Below are 19,504 nucleotides of genomic sequence, written 5' to 3'. Positions count from 1 at the left end.
TGGATTTTCAGAGAAAAAACAATGATGACGTCCCGTGCGGAAGTACAAATCATGCGACAGAATTAATGAGGTATGTGCATATTTACAGAGAGAGGTGGAGGAACCTAGCCCCGTCCATTCACACTGATGGGTGCTCCAGTTCCTGTACTACTGCGACCAACCACTTGACGCAGGTCTTCTGGCAGGGCATCAAGCAGGACCGCGATTTGTCGGCGAATGCCCTCAACTTTGCAGACCATATGCCCATATCTTGCCTGTATCACAGAGGTAGTGGGAGGGTTACTTATAATGATTTGGTTATTTTGCATTTGTGTATTTACATGATACTAAAATCTACCAGGAATAAGTGGCTGTAACTGATTGAAACTAGATATGCATAGACTACAAACTGCCTTGACATTTAATCCAGCGCCAAACACTAGTCGAACGAACCGATGTCACTCCCTCGTGTAAATGTCTCATCCATGACATTTATACCGAAACGGTAGATAAATAAAAAAATCTAAGAGTTGGTGCCAATTCTTGTTGAAGATAAATCGGATAACAGAGTGAGTGAATTTGCTAAAGCACCGTAGAAACCATAAAAGGCAGAAGTTCAGTAATAAGCCTAGTTGTGAAAGATCTATTAACACAAGATTAGCTTAGGAGAATCCGACTCACTGCGAGCTGATTTAACCGAATTATCATGTCAACGATTTCCACTTCTGAGCGTTTCTCGATCCAGAGGTCAAAATTGGCCCTTAGAATTGCGTCCAAGTGGAGGGAATGCAACTTCTCCATAATCTCCCCCTCTCGATGGCTCAGCCAATGGATGAAGTGAGGACCGGAGAAGAATAGCCTTTGCGGAGGATAACAGATAAAAATTGGAATATTCTATTGGTCGACTTTATATGAGTATGAAAAGTTAAAGGATGTGTCCAAATATTTTCTTGAGCATGGCATGGATGCCAGAGGCGTCGAACTTTATTGCATTTACGAAATGACATCTCCTACGTTGAAACATATCTAGTCCGTAACTGCTCTTTTACTTATCTTCTCTGCAACTGTAGATGCGATCAAGATTCGTGTAATCGGCGTGAGCAAAACCAAGAGCATTTTGCGATTTCAACCTTAAGTTATGGCCTAACGTTAAGTATCTAGCGATAAGCTAAAAGTCATGATGGCAATCACTAGATACACCTTAAATTACACCGGCGGGGCCTGGCAAAACAACCTCCAAAAATACTGGGCCATTTAATTAATACTAAGGGAGTAGAAAGACAGTACCTAAGAAGGTGAACCACATCGTTACAACCTAACCTACGAGAACTGTCAACCACAGCAATTAGCTGAAGTATCGAAGAAACTGATGATGTCTGCTTAATGGCCTGACTTAAGCTAGTCATTAGGGCTTGATGGAAGCCTGTCGACCAGTTAGGACGCCTGTCTACTGCCACCGATTAGACGCGTACTTGGCTGTTGATGTGTAAGGTACGCTAAGCGCACTAGAAAACTGTATTCGTTAGACCGTAGGTCACTTGGCTATTTCCCTGCTTTCAGGATGGCGAAAGTGTGCCATCGATAGCCTAGGTACGTGGTTTGGCAGATCGCACCAAATGCGCAGAAAAGTTGCGCAACTGGCTGACTCACTTGTAAAGACCGACCCAGTCACCCTTGACATCACAAGTGAGCCGAGGACCTGCTGTCTCCAGAGTGCGGAAGAAATCGTTCATGTTGAAACGGTTTAGCTCGGGCACACACTGAAGTGAAATGCACAAATCACGTAGAAATGCATAAGTGAGGTGTGAGAGATAGAATGGACGAAAAGTAGAAAATCGGCTTGGGAAAAGATCGACTAGAATCAACTATTTCTAAATCTAAAAGGATCATGACAGATGACTCACACGATAGGGAGAGATGTCACGATGAAGGGGCATAAGGCTTGACAGATAGTGCTCCTGAAATTTTAAAGGAGGAAACAAGCAAACCTAGTCCGCTTTTGATTAGCAATTTCTCCTGAGATACTGTGATAGCAAAATCGCAAATCGGTAGAATTTATTCACACCTTAGCGAAGCTACAATAACTAAAGTTCCATTCAACTCCAAAATGAGTGGGAACGACAGTATTGAGCAGTTTCAAAAGAACACCCATTGTCCTACTTTTTCGTTCCTTGGTGTTGCAACCGCCACCCCTTTAAAATGGTCACAAGGTGGGAACAATAAAATGCGTTTCTGGTAAGAGAATTTGCGAATGATCGCATCTTCAACTGTCCAAATGAACGATCATGAAAACCGAAGATTACCAATCCACACGGAACATAAAAATGTAACAACTTGCCTGAACATCAATTCGAACGAGTTGATTTGACGTTTATTTACTCCATAAATCACAAACCATCATTACGGTCAAAAAAACTATTTTTCATCGCCATACTTGGTGAAGTCCCAATGTTCCATGGCTTGTGTTTGTAGGAATGCACGACACTTGCGTACAAAAGTGCACGTACCAGAGGTATAAGGAAGCTCATGGTCAGTTCTTGGAAGAACCGGTGGATGGCACGGGAAATGCACTCGTCCGGGGTTCCATCAGTAAGGGCCTAAGGATTCAGTGACACCACATCAAACTACACAGCATTAACGTTGGGAACAAACAAGTATTAAGATGTAGGGTTGTCCAGTAGACAAATAACAGTTTTATACTGAACTTGTAATTAAAATTTGAAGGTTCACCTTTTTGAGACGCTTAAAAAATCCGGCATCTCGCTTTAAGAAGGGTTTGTAACGTGAATACAGTCCGGATTTCATGTCTTCAAGCAGTGTCTTGGACGAGTGCTGATGCATTTTTTTCCTCTTGTCAATATCTGTAGGGGAGAAAGTAATTTCTAAGATTATGAATGATTGTCTGAAAAAAAGCAAGCATGTTAGGCAAAAATGATAGCAACTAGATGGAAGTATCACGCCACCTACTGACAAGATTATAGGTAGGCTTACTTTTAACTTCCCCCAGACGGATTACGTTTGGCCAATGATGAAGAGCCTTGGAGAAGAAGGGATTGGTTACTCCCAGAATCTTTATTGGACTAGGGGAGAAGGAAAGGACTTCTAAACACGCAGCCAACACACTGCTGGGTAGCACTATTTTGTTCGAGTTGAGATATGTACAAAGTGGATAACTGGGATGTAAAACCGAGTACTCAAAAATTCTGTCAAATCGTACTACATTGGCTGCTTTTTTAATTCTCGGTTTTGGTAACATACCATTAAGGGGCTTCGCTATTTTACCTTCGCCGGATGGGCTAGCCTTCGGGTCATGCTGATAGCCCTGTTCTCTTCTGTATGTCGGCGATATTATATATGTTAGGCCTTCTTTCGTCTTCAGGGAAGTCTCAGGGCGCTACATTGGTAGCAGCGCAAAGCAAACCCGATCTCAAGGGACATCTACCATAATTTATACTGGTGTGTGATAAAACTTAGCGGGACAGAAGAAGTGCATATGCTGTGGATAGGAGAATCTGTGATGACCCCTAACAGAAGGGCTAAAATGACGTCAACCCCCGTCCCATGGTCAGCAGGGAAGCTATTAACAGCCGAAACGATACTAGCCACAAACCATCCGGAGAAGCTCGTTATAGCGCTGTCTACCCTTTTCACATGAAGATATCAAATATATAAACTTCTAATGCCTCCTCCACCTCCCTGGAAGCTGTACAGAACACAGATAAATAGGTGGCTGGGCCGCAATGAGACGGCAAAAACGTGGCAAGGAGGAAGAGAAGCGATACCCTGATTCCACGGGACTATGTTGTGTCACGTCCTTTGTTATTTAACCCTACCTTTAGACCAATGTTCCCACGACTAGTTATAGATACGCGAGATGGCTAGCACACACAGTGACACACAGGACGAAACTCCAAACTCAATGGAATTTGCAAGAGGGATCAGTGACGTTGCAGTCAAGTATCTTCTCCGTTGCACGTCAATTCGATTACTGACACGGTTGGTTCGTGGGTGTTTTTTGTACAGCACCGATTACGTTTTGACGGCTGACGCGGGAGGTTGGTCAAGCGGAGCGCTGGGAGAGACGCTCAAAAATAAGAGAAAGGCTATGTACTACGTTGATTGTTTGTTTAGCTCTCGCCATTGTACCTTCGCCGAGTGGGCTAGCCTCTGGGCCATGCCAACAGCCCCAATTCCTTCTGCATGTCAATACTATATATTCTGTCCAAGTATTATTTCTTCTTTCGTTTTCAGGGAAGTCTCGGGACGTTGTACAACCATTCTCTTTAAATTAAGGCTACAGTAAATGCAGCTCCCACTCATAAAGGCGTTCGTATACTTGTGATAAATTTGATTAGGATACCAATTTCGTGGCTGGACACAAACCAGAGTATTTGATGTCAACCGTAAAATGCAAAAGTACACCAGTACTTTAGGCGAACAAGCCGCTTAACTATCTTTCTGAATAGATGGCGGAAAAATGATACACACAAGATACGGCATACGAATAATCCAGGATGAAAAAAACCATTGCTCAAATAAATAAGTTAGATTGACTGACGAAACTTCGGTTGACAAATGAGTAGAGTAAGAAGGGGTTGACTACTCCCAGTTTTCCTATTGAAAGGTGGGTTTTTGGGTGTTTTGTAACCTGAGCAGTATGCGCGTGATTTCTGGCAAAATATCACCTTGTTCGAAGCTAAAAAACCATGACTTTGGTACCGTCTTTTAAACCTAAGCCAGCGCAACAAGACGTTAGATCTTAATGCATTTGATGCGGTTAAAAGAGTGCGGTAGAGGCGGAAGAAAACAGCTATTCAGACACTACCAGGACCAATGCAGTAAGGAGAAGAACGTATAAATAAACAACTGGAAATGATTGACTGGTTGCTACCTCTTAAAATAGTCCTAAATAAAGATACCCAAGCTATCTTCAGTAAAAAAGCATCGGTATTTACATAACCTCTCCAGGTAGCCCCTTTCGAGATAAACAAATAGATAAGCCTAGCTAGGTCAAACATCTGGTAATAAATTACCTCGAGGTGCAACCGCGAGAGACTTCCTTAAACTCGGTGTCGTAGATCGTAAAAAAAGGTCGGTAGTCGGCGGAGAAGGCAAATGGTGCTATGCAGGAGACGAGGGCCTGCACAGTCTGACTTGCCTGATTCGGATTGGGTGCCATGACAAGGAGGGGCTGTGGGAGAACAAAGGAACGTCAATTTAATCAAATGTAGCAGCAAGGCTTTGACAGTGTTCACTATGTGTCTAGCCTCTAGTGTCGCTGTACCACTGCATCTTATTTACGACTTCAAAAGCAACAGGTTTGCTTCAGGGTTCGACATTCAATACAAAAACACAACATCCTGAAGCATTGAACGTAGCTCTCAAAGCAAACCAGGGACTACAGCACATCATTTGATGATTCAGGTCACTTAATTGACACTTTTATACCGAATCGTAACATCACAGTGAGGTTATTCATGTATGAAGTTACAGAGGCGATTGCTTCATTGAAGATCGTGTTTTCAAAAACAAAAATGATGCCTCGACCCAATGTCCAACCAACCTACCTTTCTGAAACAAAACCGCCTTATGAAATTATCCGTTCGCATGGGAAGAAATTGAGTCAGGATTGCTTTTGAGCAGAGAACTTACCTGAGCCGTTATGACCAGCTCCCAGAGACGCTGAAGATGAGCCAGAACCGGAGCAAAAGCTTGAACGTAGTGACGAGAATCGAGGCTTAATTCAACATCCTGCATCTTTATTAGCGACTCCCCATCCTGAAATCAATTGTAAGATCGTAAACTATCCGATTAAGGAACTTCTTGACCTGGATATGAGCAGGTTTAATGAGGCAAAGCTAAGACACTCATCTCTACGGAATAATTCTGGTTTATCGTCTACTTACAAAGTGAAAACGAACTACCGACAGTTACAAAGTGTAAGCATAGAAGTTAATACTAAACGACCTCAAAATACAGTTCTGCCAAGGCGAATACGGTTTTCTTGTTTGTCAAAAAACCAGACAACCTGTCACCTAATTACCTTGCATTCACAATTGGGCACTTGTTTGTTCATACTGATATGATTGATGTAATTATAGTCAGCCATTTTCGGCGCCTTTTTACCATAGAGTTGCCGTTCGGAGCACCAAAAAACAACTACTTTATGAGCTAGTCTCTGACGTAATTAGCAGTTGGCGTTACAAGCAGAAAGGCTAATAAAAATGGATTACTTAACGTCTACTACTGCTTCTTGAAAAGTATCCAGCTTGATTTCGTTGGAGTTCTCGTGCAATGGTTTACACGAATGGGAGGTTTAAAAAGGTGTTATCTGCATTTCAAATAAGCCTGGGCTTTAGGTAACCCCAAACCTAAACCAAAAAAGCAGTTGGTTAGATTGGAGACATAAAAGTCAACATTAGCAACCACCATTAACAATACACATCGGAATCATGGTTTTAAGGGGCGAACCCTGCCTTATCTATTCCATATACGCAAGATGTGGGTAGTCAATTGAAGACAACACCTTTGGATGCTCGATTCACTCTAACAACAGTTGGTGGAGATGATTATCAGAGGAAGAAAATGAGCAAACGACCACTGAAACGCAAAAGACGAATAGAAATTCCTACCTTTTGCCAAAAAATCAGCGCTTTGAAAGGAGAATTAGGCTTGATGAAAGAAGGTGTGAAGGTGGGTGAACTGAACCACCAAAGCGTACTTTTAGTGACTTGAATCATTGGGGATGTTGGGGAAAAATGAGGCCTCTGAAACGCTAACAAAATAGGCTATTCATGCTAGCATGGGTTGATTACACCAGATACGGCGATAAATGCGTTTCGCCAAGCTAAAAAACAAGTTAAAGTGAGGCAATTAACAGTAATATCGATGAGAATTCTAGGAATTTTCAAAGAAAGATGACTATAACTTTTGCTTAATTGGAAATTCGACCTGAACTCCCACAAGCGAAAACCACATAACTCTTACCAGAAGTAAGATCTTACAAAAAAATAAAGTGAACTGAACAATGGTGATATGCACACCTCATTTGACCTTTTTAATGAGCAGAGTATATACATGGATTGCAAATAGTGCGGTCTTTGGTATAAATTCGTTCGTGATGGGCAGCGCAACTTCAACTTCAAGAGATTTTGCAAGTGCTAATGGTGTCTAAATAGGAACTTTTTTCATTACACCTCAAGTATTTAGAGGGGACAGGATAAAGAAGATAGTGTTTAAGTTAGAAAAAGGGTGACGATTGTGCTTGTCAATAAAAACATTGCATTTCAAATCCATTTGTTTACAAAATATCAACCTGTCTGAGTAGGGTGCGTATCAACGTTGAACTTTAAGAAAAGCCCCTTACTTGACATGACATTCATATGACGCAAAACTACTCGATGTCACAAAAATTAAGCAATGCTAGGCAGGAGTCAAGACAAAGGGAGGTGACGAATGTTTTCGCAAAACACAAGTCAATGTTGGCACAGATGTTTGAATAAACTGCAAGTTAATCATTTCTTGTTCAAACCCTAATCGACTGGGTGGTTGAACTTTAACCTAAACAAAGAAAGCCATTCATTATCGCGAATTTAACACCTTAATTGCGTTGTCTGTGGAAGTGACTTCCACTGTGAAATCACAAATACGAGACTACTTTGGAGTAAACCTGAAACGCAGTTAAGCCAGAAATTGATGCAGATGAGGGAGGAACAACAATAGGGAGTTTTTCCATGACACTGAAGTGAAATGGCTCCATATGCATTCTCGACGGCAAAACGTTCTTAAATATGCCAACTTTCGTAGAACCTTTTCAAAGCAAAATAAGATGAGGCGAACCATGAGAAGAGAAACTTCTGTCGCACTCCCGATGAGCCCAACCATCCAACAGACGTGATCCTGAGCAAGTGAACTCACGTGCTCATGAGTACGCCTACGTATACGCTTACCATGCCGCAGAGCTTTAAAAGGCTGTACCGAAAATATCTACATCTGACCAAAAATTTGAAGTTCATACTTCAGTGAGTTCTGTGATGGTAGGATGAACTTCTATTAGTTCATAGTATGTTGCTGCCTCTAATCAGAATGGGTTTATGACCCCCTCTGGGTCAATTTTATCTTTAAATAGAAAGAGCATCCAGTTTCCTACTTTTTACATCCTTGTTAAACAATAAAGCACCAATAAAATACACTGCAACAATTAGGAGCTGTGTCTAACTCAAGAGGCATAGAAACCGATCCAATGAAGGAGTTGAAACACTTGGAGAATGGATATACTCCGAAGTCCTTTAACGGAGGAGCAGTTAAGAGTGGGTGGAAATACGAACTGGCCTTTTCGTCTGTGGCTGTACATTAGTCCTAGTTTTGACCATGCAACAAAGGTATTGTAAAAGTACAACACACTGTGGTAAAAGTGAAGAAAAGGGTTTGAGAAGATTGAGGCACTGTAGCCACACCCCTCCCCCCTAACTCAGCAAAGGAAACTATCCGTTTTGTAAGGCTCTAATGAATTCACTATAAAGGAACAAATCACTTCCAGGTGGTCGCAAATCACATGGACCGCCTTAGACACAGAGCATCTGCGCACCCACCCACGAAAATCTCCGTGAATTCTAATTGCGACACGATTGATGGCAGTAGTTAAGTCAAGTGAAAACGCATACTGATTAAAAACGGGACAAACAGTGAAAATCTTTTGGGAGTTAATTCTCAAAAGACTGCAATGCTGCATAATGAAATGATGGCTTAAGACATCTTGGAAAAGACCGATTCACACTTTCTACTGAAAGCTTGAAAAAAAGGAATAGCTATGAGGAGAAAAGTCAGGTCATATGGCCACAGATGGAAGAGACCTCAGAAATAGGCGAGTTAATGAATGACTACCTTATTTGGCGAACGAATATATCTGGGGATATCTAGGCTGCATCAGGCCTAGGCTATGACTCACGGAAAAGAACATTGTTCCATCTGATTCTAGTTTGCTAGATAAATATTAAAGGTGGAGTAACTTCAGTTTAAGTAAACTCTCTGATTTAAGAGACATAACTTGAAAACCATTAGGGACATCGAAACAAGAACACAACTTAAATACTTATGCGGTGCATATGAAATAGGACAAGAGAGCCCATGTGTGTGATAGGCTATGTAATAAAGACGACATCCTATAAATGCGATTAGTTCCTTGCCAAACAGTCAGACACACGCCCAATCTTCCAAATGTGAGCATACTGACATCAAAACTTGCGTCAGATGATTACAGCGTTGAATGTATTCATGAACTCATTATGGGCACAGAGAGATTAGAAGATACAATAGATTATGTACAAGTAAACTTACCCAAACAAGGTCACACAACGAATTTGAATTCCTGGAAGATGAGTGAATGTCCAGTATTCCGGTAGAAGACTTGTTGGAAATGGTCTGGTCAACGCAATCAAGTATCGCTTCAGCCAACAAGGAGAGAGAAAAGGAGGAAGAAAAGCTGGAGAGCGATCCAGAATCCTGTTTGTCCTCTTTATTGGAGGATGACTCGCCACAAACTGGAGACTCAGATGCGGGTATGGCCGTTCCGGCAGCACTAGATATTCGAAGAGAATACGTGGTGCCAAGAAGTGGAAGGGTGAGTTGCTCGTTGGTTTTTGGAGCAGGCCAGGAATCGATCTCCCTACAGGCTATATTTTAATGGAAACGTTAGCAGATGTAATATTTACCATAAAAGCGGCGACAGATTTAATAAGATACACACATTTCTCAATACCCTCTGTACCATGGGAAAAATAGGCATTTGCGACGATTTTGGCAATTTCGTAGAAGAAGACATCAAATGGCAGCGGAGATAGGATCACAATGGACTAAAGTACTAGATTAAAGAAGCGAACACACCTACTTTTTGGGAATAATGTCGCTTCTGGGTGAAGTCTTTTTCTTGTTTGAAGAAAGCGTAACCAAAACAGACGTCAAACATAGGCTTAAACAGGATAATTCCGACCTAACTAATGAACAAAATACCTACCAAAAATGCGGAACAATAGCTCTTGTAAAGCAAAGAGAAGTTTTTTAACAGTAAGCGACCGATGGAGGTGCACTTAAAACGAAAGTGGTGCTGACTATTCGCTTCGCATGAGGAATGTGAGTCAGGAAATGCCAGATAGCTGATGGAAATACGTTCGGCCTCGGTTAGTTGAATATGTTGCGGATAAACATATTCCAGTGTCTGTCCAAGATCCACGTCGAAATTAACAACACAGACAGCATAAATCCATTGCGAAAGACGATCCAAGGGAATTATCGACCCATCCATTCTGTGATGGCTACAACAAATCATTGAAGTCAGATTAGACTGAATAAGGTACAAAAAGTCAAGTTCAAAAAAGTGGGTTGAGTTCTAGTGACAATTTGAGCCCTATACGAAAATTTTGAACTATTAATCGCTTAAGCATCTAAAGAAACAGTTTTATGCGGAACAAAAAAAGTAGTCATGAAATCATCGGGAAAATGCCAGTCAAAGTTAGCAATCAAGAAGTAATCATAGAAGACGAGGTTACGATCAGCAGAAATAAAGAGAATTAAACAACAGGCCCAAAGATTAAATAGGCATAAGGTCAGCCAATAAGCAAGGGAATTGGTTTCAAGGCCATACCATTGCCTTCAGGAAACATCCTACCGGAATCCTAGATTTCCTCTTAAATGGTATTGTTATAGGGTGATATGCAAACTTGCAGATTAACACTGGATTGCCTATAGTTAGAATTCAATAAATCTGTTCACAACTCGATTTTCACATTTAACTCTGCATAGCAATGCTTAAAATAACCATATCCTTTTTAAGTATGAACTATCTTTTGTTAGCATGCCTATCTGTCAGAAACGCAAGGATACAAAGTTCTAGCCTTGTTCAATTTTGAATCGTAAGTTACGTCCTCCACTAAAAATGGCTGCTCCTTTACTCAGTTACTTAACTTAGCTGTTCAGTTAGTTTTGTGTACCATTCCCATGATAATGCTGCGAAGATTACGCGTACGCGGCTTTTGAGTTGTTTGGCAAGGCTAAAATACTCGGGTGGTAGTGCCGTGTGTTTAGGCTAGCAGTTAAATCATATCTCAAATTTATGTGTGAAATCCTCAAAATTGATAATCTTTTTAACCGTATTACGGTTTAATTTGTCAAACTGCTGCCATACTCGAGCTGCCCCTTTAACCCAATTTTTTATTTTATTTTTTAACTTTGGCTTTCACTATGCAAAATCTAATCACGTACCTGATTTTCATACAGGCCCCATTTCGTCTGCACGGTTGTGGGGTTCTATGTCAAAAAACCACCCTTAGTTCTGCCTATTTATCGTCTTAAAAGTCTACTTTCTAGTTCCTTCACTTTTAGTTTACTTCCCATCATAACCACAACTTGCATACCCTTCAACTCCTGGTTTGCCGCTGCAGAATGTAAGGGCCTATTGGGTTTTGTAATACTCTTAACATGCGAGGGACTCGAGCGCAGAGATAGTTTAAGGAAGCAGAAATGGAAGACTCAGAATAGCCGTAACCGAATTGCATGTTGCACACACCTACGTATCAGGTATTGGGGCCATCACCACGGCTCCCATTCACGCAAAACATTAATTACAAAATTTCCCCCCAAAAGAATCAATGTGTAATGTGCAAAATTTTATCATCCAGCACTTTTGGTAGCTTCAGTCTGGTTATAGAAGAATGCACGTGAATAAAAGTCCTATATCAGAAAAGAGGCTACGGAATTCTTTAGATGAACCCCTGTGTATTTTATGTTGGTATGTAGCGAAATATTAATTTCTTCAAATAGTTTATGACTGTACACTTTTTGGAACTTCAAAATCTCATATAAACTCATGCCTTAAATGGGATACTTTTTGAGAGATGGTATATCACTGACTTTGGCATATCTTTATCTGCTGTACTGTTTTTGTTTTCGCTGTATTTACAAATGCTGCCAAGTCTTCTCAATTTTGAAGTCACAATTCGCTCAATGATACGATATTATGTGCTTTGTACAACCCTTGCATTCGTCTCTATCTCTTGATTCTGAAAGCCCAAATAAAGTTAGTTCTGTGGCTCATTATCAAGCAGTTCCATTCAGAGGTTGGTAGATGCCCAATTCACCGTAGGTTCCTGCATCTTTGAGGACCTGAACGAGTCGCAGGAACTCTGCTCCCAACCACTGCGTGTAATTCTGGTCTGCCCATGGAATCAGTGTCAAACTCTCAGTCAAATCGCTAATATTAGATCTCGGTGACCGAATCCCGAGTCGAACATCCGGAATATCGGATTCCTACAAATGGAAATAGCACGGAGCTCTTAAACCAAGTGTATGACAGCCATCTGATGTTAACACCGATTTGCATAAAGGTTATCCAGTAATTGCGGATAATTCTTGCATCTTGACTAATATTCACAAAGTGTTTCCTGTACGTTTGATTAGCCCCGTCATAATATTAGGTTTGTTAGTTGAACTCTTGGTTTTGTTTACGCGGGCGCTTAAGGCTCCGCTTTTGTACTTCCGCTAGACAGTATGGTCGGAAGCAATGCCAGTACCCTCCCAGCCCTTCTGCGCGACCAGCGCAGCACTTTTCCGAAATATCCTCCAAATATATTATATGACAAGGTCTTAGATTAACTAACAATCTTAGTTTACCTAGAGACCTACCAGTCATTACCATAGTACACTTGTCCGTACTGCAGTAAGCGCCACATGTTGAGACGTTCATTCTCCGTCTTGTGCGGCGCCGTGATGATGGTGTTGGCGGGCACCTTGCCTAAGTGGCAGTTGTGCCAATCCCGGACGTTCTGTCGACGCCCGTCCGGACACAACAATTCAAAGTCGTCCTCGCGTAAGTTTCGGGCCCAGTAATCGGGGTTCCTGTTTAACCATATGATAAGATGTCTTTCATACTGGTAAGAAACAATCTAGGATTATCAAGAATAATGGAGCAAAAAAATATTTGTGAGTAAACGGGTTGGATCCTTACAGCAGTGACAATTTGAAGCACATTGAATTGCGTGGACCAGAAGATTGTACGAAGAACAGCGAAGGTAGGCTGGATGGCAAACCACTTAAAGTCTGGATCATTCAATATTTCTTTATTTTAGTCTCCTAAGGTTTTAAACAAATTCCATAAAATTTTCGGAATGTACTAATTTCAATCTTTGATAGCATCGAGTTGGGTACCGCATAGTTTCTGGCAGCTCTCTTGGAACCTAAGTTCCGTTCTGCGACTGTTTTTAAGCCAACCAGTAAGATGAAAAAAGGCTAACAATTGTGGAAAGGGTTTAAAAAAATTAATTTTGCGATTTTTAAAGCAGCAAATGAAAGATGACCAGTTCATATCATTAAAGGTTACAGAAATACTCTTCCTAAATTTAAGCGAATAGAATTCGATCACTTTTAGCCAAGGCAATATTTCATCAAATTTCATGCGACAAATTATTGTTTTACATATTATCCATGTTTGTAAATCGACTTTGCGACCCGCACCATTTGATTAAGAGGCTTTTGGAAGTAGCCTTTTTTTAGCATTGGAATGTGGAATTAAGTAGTTTGCCTGAGGCAATGGGAACATGAGGCAGATTTGTCGCAGGGTTAGGTGAAACAAATGAGTGCTGAAGTGGAGAATAATCTCGTCGTCATTACTAGTCTTTTATTTTAAGCATTGAGAAACCAGTGTCAAATGTCAATAGGTGACAGTAGCAAAATTTAACGACATTTCCCTTATGTAGACTAAAAACTAAACGGATGTAATGCTTACGATAGTGGCTCACATCATGGGAGTGGGATGATTTGAAATACATTTTACCACCATGAAACAGGAAGAAGAACGAAAACTTGCTTCAGGGACAAGCGACATCCCTTACTTGAACTTTAGTTAAACTCTATCTGATAGGCGTATTTGAAATACGTAATAAAACACAACAATTGGCCAAGGCCTCTGCTAGGAAGAAGAGGTGACTGACCTATTAGCAGTGTTAGCCTGGACTGTGGTGTGCCGCGTGAAAGCGATCTGACCGGCCTCGGTGAGACACCGAAAAGCTCCGTCCTCACCGAAGTAGAGTTCCCGATTGTCCCGTTGACATCGGTCATTTCCACCACTCATGCACAGTTCGCAGAGATTGAGTGGAATCTTTCCACTCGGGTTGAAGGCTTGGTTTTGTACCCCAGGGATGCAGGCCTGGCTCACTAGCTCGCCTAAAAAATATAACATCAGTCCAGCAACCGGGGATGTTGCAGAGGTGAGTTTGTAATCTAAATCGCATTCTTTGGGAGACAATTTTCATAACGATAGTACGGGTGAACCTGATATCCGTCATTTTCTAGATCACGACATTTTAAAGAATGGCAACATCTAAATGCGATGAAGGGTCGCTACAAGAACATGAGACTTTTTCCCAGCAAATGAACAAGGGTATGAAAGGTAGTCATTTGCCCTAAGACAGATTAACAGTCGGCAAAATACGTAAACAACTGAGGATTTAATGTTTTTATTTTAGTTAGCAATGAGATGGGGGGAAATGACGGATATTTCAGAGCTCTGATTGCTGATTAATGGAATTTAATACCTAAAACATGGATTCGTTGAGCTGAATTGTAAAAAAAATATGATGAAGATTTTTGGACCTACTTAATGCAAAAATCAGGTGTTCCCCATAGACTCGAACTTGGGCAGTTTCCAGAATCAAATTAAGGGGAATTATCCATCCTGTAGCTCGTCCAACTCCACTTTGGCAGGTCCGCCGGAACTTCCAGTTGGAGATGAGTATGTCTGGATTCACTTTTCTAACCACCGCAACAGCATAGTAAAACGGTCCGATACCGTAGTTCCTAGGCGCCTCAAAATAGATTAGTATAGTAGTCTTACTCATTGACAATGGGTACGAGGTTGAATTGGCTCCCAGCCGTGTACAAATCACCCGCTTCAACGCTCATCATGTCCACAAAACCATCTCGCGTGCGACGCATACAGTCAATGGTGGTCCCCTCGTGGATGCACGTCAGATCCGGTTTTATGCCCTTCGCAGCAAATGCACTGCTCATTCGCTCACACTTCTCCATCTCCCAGTAGTCTACCACGCACCAGCGGATTGTGGGAAGGGGACACTGATTCAACACCTCTTTGGCGGCCAGGAAAGTTGGATCTAAAAACAAACAGAAGACAATTAAATTGCTTGTGATGAGAAGATACTGCTTTGGGATATGTTTGGGTGTCAAGACACTTGAAGCTTGGGGCGCGCAAGCACCTCATCTTCTCGCCGGTATCTGCAGATGGGACTCCTGCTCCGTGGCCACGTTGGTAGCCTCAGCCCTTCTATGTGTCAGTAGTATATCGCCTGTCATATCATTATGACTTCTTACGGGTACAGGGAGGAATAAAGGCGCTAAATTTATGACAACAGCAAGGACAAGTCCCATGGCTTCCACTGCTGAATGCTAAACCTTAACGTGGTGGAGGAAAGGCACAATCGTCGGATGAGAGAATCTGTGGCGGTTCCTAGCAGAAGGGTTGAAAATGATGTCTAGCCTGGGAAACTATCCCAGTCCCATATTGTGCAGGAATGCTACTACCGACCAAAGTGACACTAGCCGCGGCCGTAAACCATCTGAAGAATTTCGTTACTTAGCCATCTACCAACTGGATAAGCTCGGGATAGATATGGCTGGACAGCTCTGAAGTGGGGATGAAGTCGCGAGGAAAAACAAACGCAAAATTCCATCTTCACGAAACTATTTTGTATCTCGTCCCTTTTTAAATGACTCTTCCTTTGGACTGGTGATCTTACGACTAGCGATGGATATGTGTGATGGAAATCACATTCCTCCTTCCCCCAATACAGTTCCAAAATAGGATGGAACTGCCAAGTGGGATCAGTGACGTGCGGTCAGATACCATCTCAGTTGCATACGAATTCGATGACTGGAGCAGTTGGTTCCCAAATATTTTCTTACAGCATGGACTACGTTGTGATGGACGACGCGCGAGGTTGGCCAAGAGGGACGGGACACGGTTTAAAGAAGAGAGGGACTGTGAAATGTTTTGATAGTTTGTTTAACTGAGCGTTTGATTACGCTGAAACTTAAATCCCCGCAAATCGTACTTTTCCTCGGTGTCATGCCGTCCGGACTATGCTGGTAGCCTCAGCTTTTTTACACGTCAGTACCAGAAGAGGAATACACGTACCAATCCACTGGTAGAATGTAGTGATTTGGTTCTCAGGGGGGAAGTAGAGGGTCTGTGTGAAATCGGAGAACATGAGATTCCTTTGCACCCAATTCTGCTCCGGCACGACGTACTCGGTGGAGGAGAAAAGGTTGAATTGCGGCGTTCCTGGTGTCGGGTTAGTAAGAAAGTGGACTATAAGGAGACTCAAGAAGTCCTTAAAGGGTTGAATGTCCAGCCGACGTGAGGAAGTCATGACTAGACGGGCGGGAATTCGACCCCAGCTGCAGGTCTGCCATTCGCTCAGTGGAGCTGTCCACAGACCACTGGAAAGAAGACAATCTTTTTCATCACATTATTTTGTTTTCACAAGGAATAATCTAGGGGAACGGCAAAGCTACCCTCGGAGTTACGAGTATATGACTCTACGCCAGTAATTCGCCGTTTAGCACTCTACTACGACTTCTTACCACCTCAGGAATGACTAAAGACGTTACCTCGTATGGCTTATGAGGGACTTTGGAAAGACTCAGGACACAACAATAATTTCACCTGAGGCGGCCATTGAAGCATATACTGATGAGCTAAGTAAAGATCTTGTCTACTCTTATCTTTAAAACTTTGCGGAATTTGAAACATTTTTTTATCTGTTTACTTCTTATCCACTGTATTACTCAGGTATTTCGTCTCCTGTGTTCGGCTTCAATCATGATGAAAATGTTATTGGCCTTCAGTCATCTCACAATGTCACAATAAATCCACTCATTAATCTATTTCATCAGAATTAATTCAGTCAACACAGTTTCATCCAAAGACCTCACCTGAGTTGTTGCTTTGGGCAGAGGAGTTGGTAGAGTCCCTTTGGAAACCAACCATCACTGATGGCCATATTGACCTCTTGCGCCCTCATCACCGCCGCCACAGGTCGTTTTTGGGTCTCGGGGTTGTTGCGATGTTCGTGGAGGCATCGCAAAGCCCCCTGATTTTCTGCAAAGCGGTCTCTTGACGTACAGAAGGCCTGGGTTCCTACATCGGCGCAGAGACGACAGATCTCCTGTGTATTGTCCCCGAAGGGGTTGAAGGCACTTTGCAGTGCATTAGGTATACAGGAGTCGCCCAGAAACTGGATGAGATTCTGTACCACACTGTTGCACTGTGTGATGTTGATGGCGTGGAGATCGCCCATTAGGTGACTCAGGGGAAGGACCCAGCTCTCCGCTGTTCCCGCTCCTATCCGAAGGAGGGATGAGTATCAGTTGTTTATTATTATTCAGCATCTTTCTTCACAGATATAAATTTCCAATAATTAGTAACTGTATATGACAAAAAAGAGCACGTCCCTCACATGAGCCGTACTAAATCTCAATCGAGGCGCTGTAGTGACCATCACTACCACATTGCCCCTTTGGACGCATGGATGTGTGGGGGGATAAACACGGCCCAGCTTCTAGCCGCCCGAATGCTAGTCACCTATATCTAACCATAAGCTTTGCCTAACAAACTTGAAGGTAAATCCTGCACGATCCTCACCATACGGCACACAGTACGTGTGGGCTTCAAATAGGCTACTCGTAATTTTTAACCAAATAAAGTGGCTTCACTGGAGCGTTTTAAGGGAAAATAAACCATGGATACAAATAAATGAATGACATTCAACGTTGTATGAAGAAAAAGGTATTTTAAGATTGCATCTCTATTTTATTAACGTTAACTGCACTTACCTGAAAAGCACACCTCTTTGCGTCGAAGTGTATATGGATCTATAGTTTCCCCGATAGGAATCACTATATTGGAATGGTAGTAAAGACCACTTGTAGGGTCAGATGCGTTGTAATTCTCGACTGCCAGTGGTCGTAGACTGTATGTCTGACTAGCAATATCGCCAAGACCAACATCCAACGTAATTAAGTCGGCCTTCTCTGTGCTTATTAGCTTCATGCAGTCGAATTCTGAGAGGCCTGTGACACAGTTGAGGGTATAGTTGATGGAAAATGTTGGTGTTTGAGAGATTGCACGAGAAAGAGCCAGGCATTTAAGTATTTCAGCCTTCTTAAACACACACCAACGAACATCATCTAAATTAACAATCCATTTAATGCGCAAAACAATAATCACTGTAGTAATACAAAGTCATTTTCTGATAAAATGTAAAAATGTTTAGGTGGTAGACAATTTCACACTGAACTGTTAGGCTTACCTAGTCAAACGCCTTCTATAACTTAATTACACAAAGCCATAATTCTTTAAAAAAGGAACGGCGGACTAAGTCTAGGCTTTTCTACAACTGCCAAGTAAAATTTAAAGGTTAAGCTTTTAACAAAAGTTGACTTTACTTGGAAGCACATACACGAATCCAAATAGGCTGGTTAAAAGAGAAAAAGCGAGGAAAATGCCTAAAAATAGGGCAAGTTACTGTTAAGCGAGCTACAAACACTATTATCATTTCAGATTCCTATTCATTCCACGAAATTGAGTCATTGTGAAAAAAATATCCTAAAAGTGCCTAACAAACATCAAAAATTAATTGAGTAGCCGTGTAAGGCACACAGAAACTCACAGGCTGTTGTGATAAGCCATAAAATGCAAAATGGAAATAAGATGCACGCAGCTACAAATCCCCGCATGTTTACATTTGATATGCATCGAAAGGCTGAAACAAAATCGGCTTATTTACAATTGCAATAATAAACGGGAATATACCAATTATCTGCTGCATTACAATAGTAAAAAAAATTTTAAACAAAGCTGATTCCCAAAAATTCGTGATCAGTGCTGTTCTGCGCAAGCAGATAGAACTAATCAGTAAGGGACTGCTATGACAGATCCTCACTTGGTTGTACAAAAACCCTTATATCAATCATTTCAAAATATAACAAATTCTGACACAAATTTACAGGCGCTGCACAGTTAAAAGTGGTCGCCATTAGATGATTTTGAAAATTTCACACTTATTAGTTTGAAGGTCTTCGCACCATTCTGTCATTTGTTTTGAGTACAATACTAATCTAACAAAAAAATTTTGCTATAAAGCGGTGTCCTATACGGTTTGTTGGGGTGTATTACTAAAAGTAGTCACTAAATATCTTACGACTCTTTACCTGCCTTAAAAGAACAATCGTTTCCTCATTAAGGGATTTTCACAAAAATTTTGTAGCGAACAATGATGTAATGTATGCTGGACATTAGCATACTACAGATCTGTTGTCTTATTATGGCGTCGGTTTTGCGTTTTACTGGCAAGCTTAATCCCAGTATCTTCTTAATCCTCGGCTATTAAAAGCGGTGTGATCCTTCAAAAACGTGGCAAATTGCCGACTAAATTTTGCCATTATTAGATATAATTGCAGT

The 19,504-nt window shown here is 41.6% G+C and overlaps 2 protein-coding genes across 2 annotated transcripts; both read right to left on the bottom strand. All coding sequences in view use genetic code 11, as the record gives it.

Moving 5' to 3' along the window:
* Positions 1–104: 104 nt before the first annotated feature.
* On the bottom strand, positions 105–10,279 carry EGR_05873 (hypothetical protein; the record flags this gene model as incomplete). Its single annotated transcript, XM_024495122.1, has 13 exons — positions 105–254; positions 661–838; positions 1,630–1,739; positions 1,884–1,937; positions 2,487–2,576; positions 2,710–2,840; positions 2,971–3,059; positions 5,013–5,170; positions 5,632–5,757; positions 9,316–9,650; positions 9,725–9,830; positions 9,866–9,967; positions 9,992–10,279. 13 exons carry the CDS (start codon positions 10,277–10,279, stop codon positions 105–107), a joined length of 1,917 nt encoding a protein of 638 aa, XP_024350468.1.
* Positions 10,280–12,069: 1,790 nt separating this feature from the next.
* Positions 12,070–19,017, bottom strand: EGR_05872 (Melanotransferrin; the record flags this gene model as incomplete). The annotated part of the gene is made up of 9 exons (XM_024495121.1): positions 12,070–12,223; positions 12,655–12,867; positions 13,959–14,190; positions 14,624–14,823; positions 14,861–15,137; positions 16,178–16,482; positions 16,978–17,386; positions 17,878–18,231; positions 18,987–19,017. 9 exons carry the CDS (start codon positions 19,015–19,017, stop codon positions 12,070–12,072), a joined length of 2,175 nt encoding a protein of 724 aa, XP_024350467.1.
* Positions 19,018–19,504: the final 487 nt, after the last annotated feature.

The sequence above is a fragment of the Echinococcus granulosus genome, assembly GCF_000524195.1.
Source record: "Echinococcus granulosus chromosome Unknown EG_S00047, whole genome shotgun sequence".
Taxonomy (NCBI): Eukaryota; Metazoa; Platyhelminthes; class Cestoda; order Cyclophyllidea; family Taeniidae; genus Echinococcus; species Echinococcus granulosus.
The sequence above is the reverse complement of the archived record's forward strand: the minus strand, read 5'-3'. Positions and strand labels throughout refer to the sequence as shown.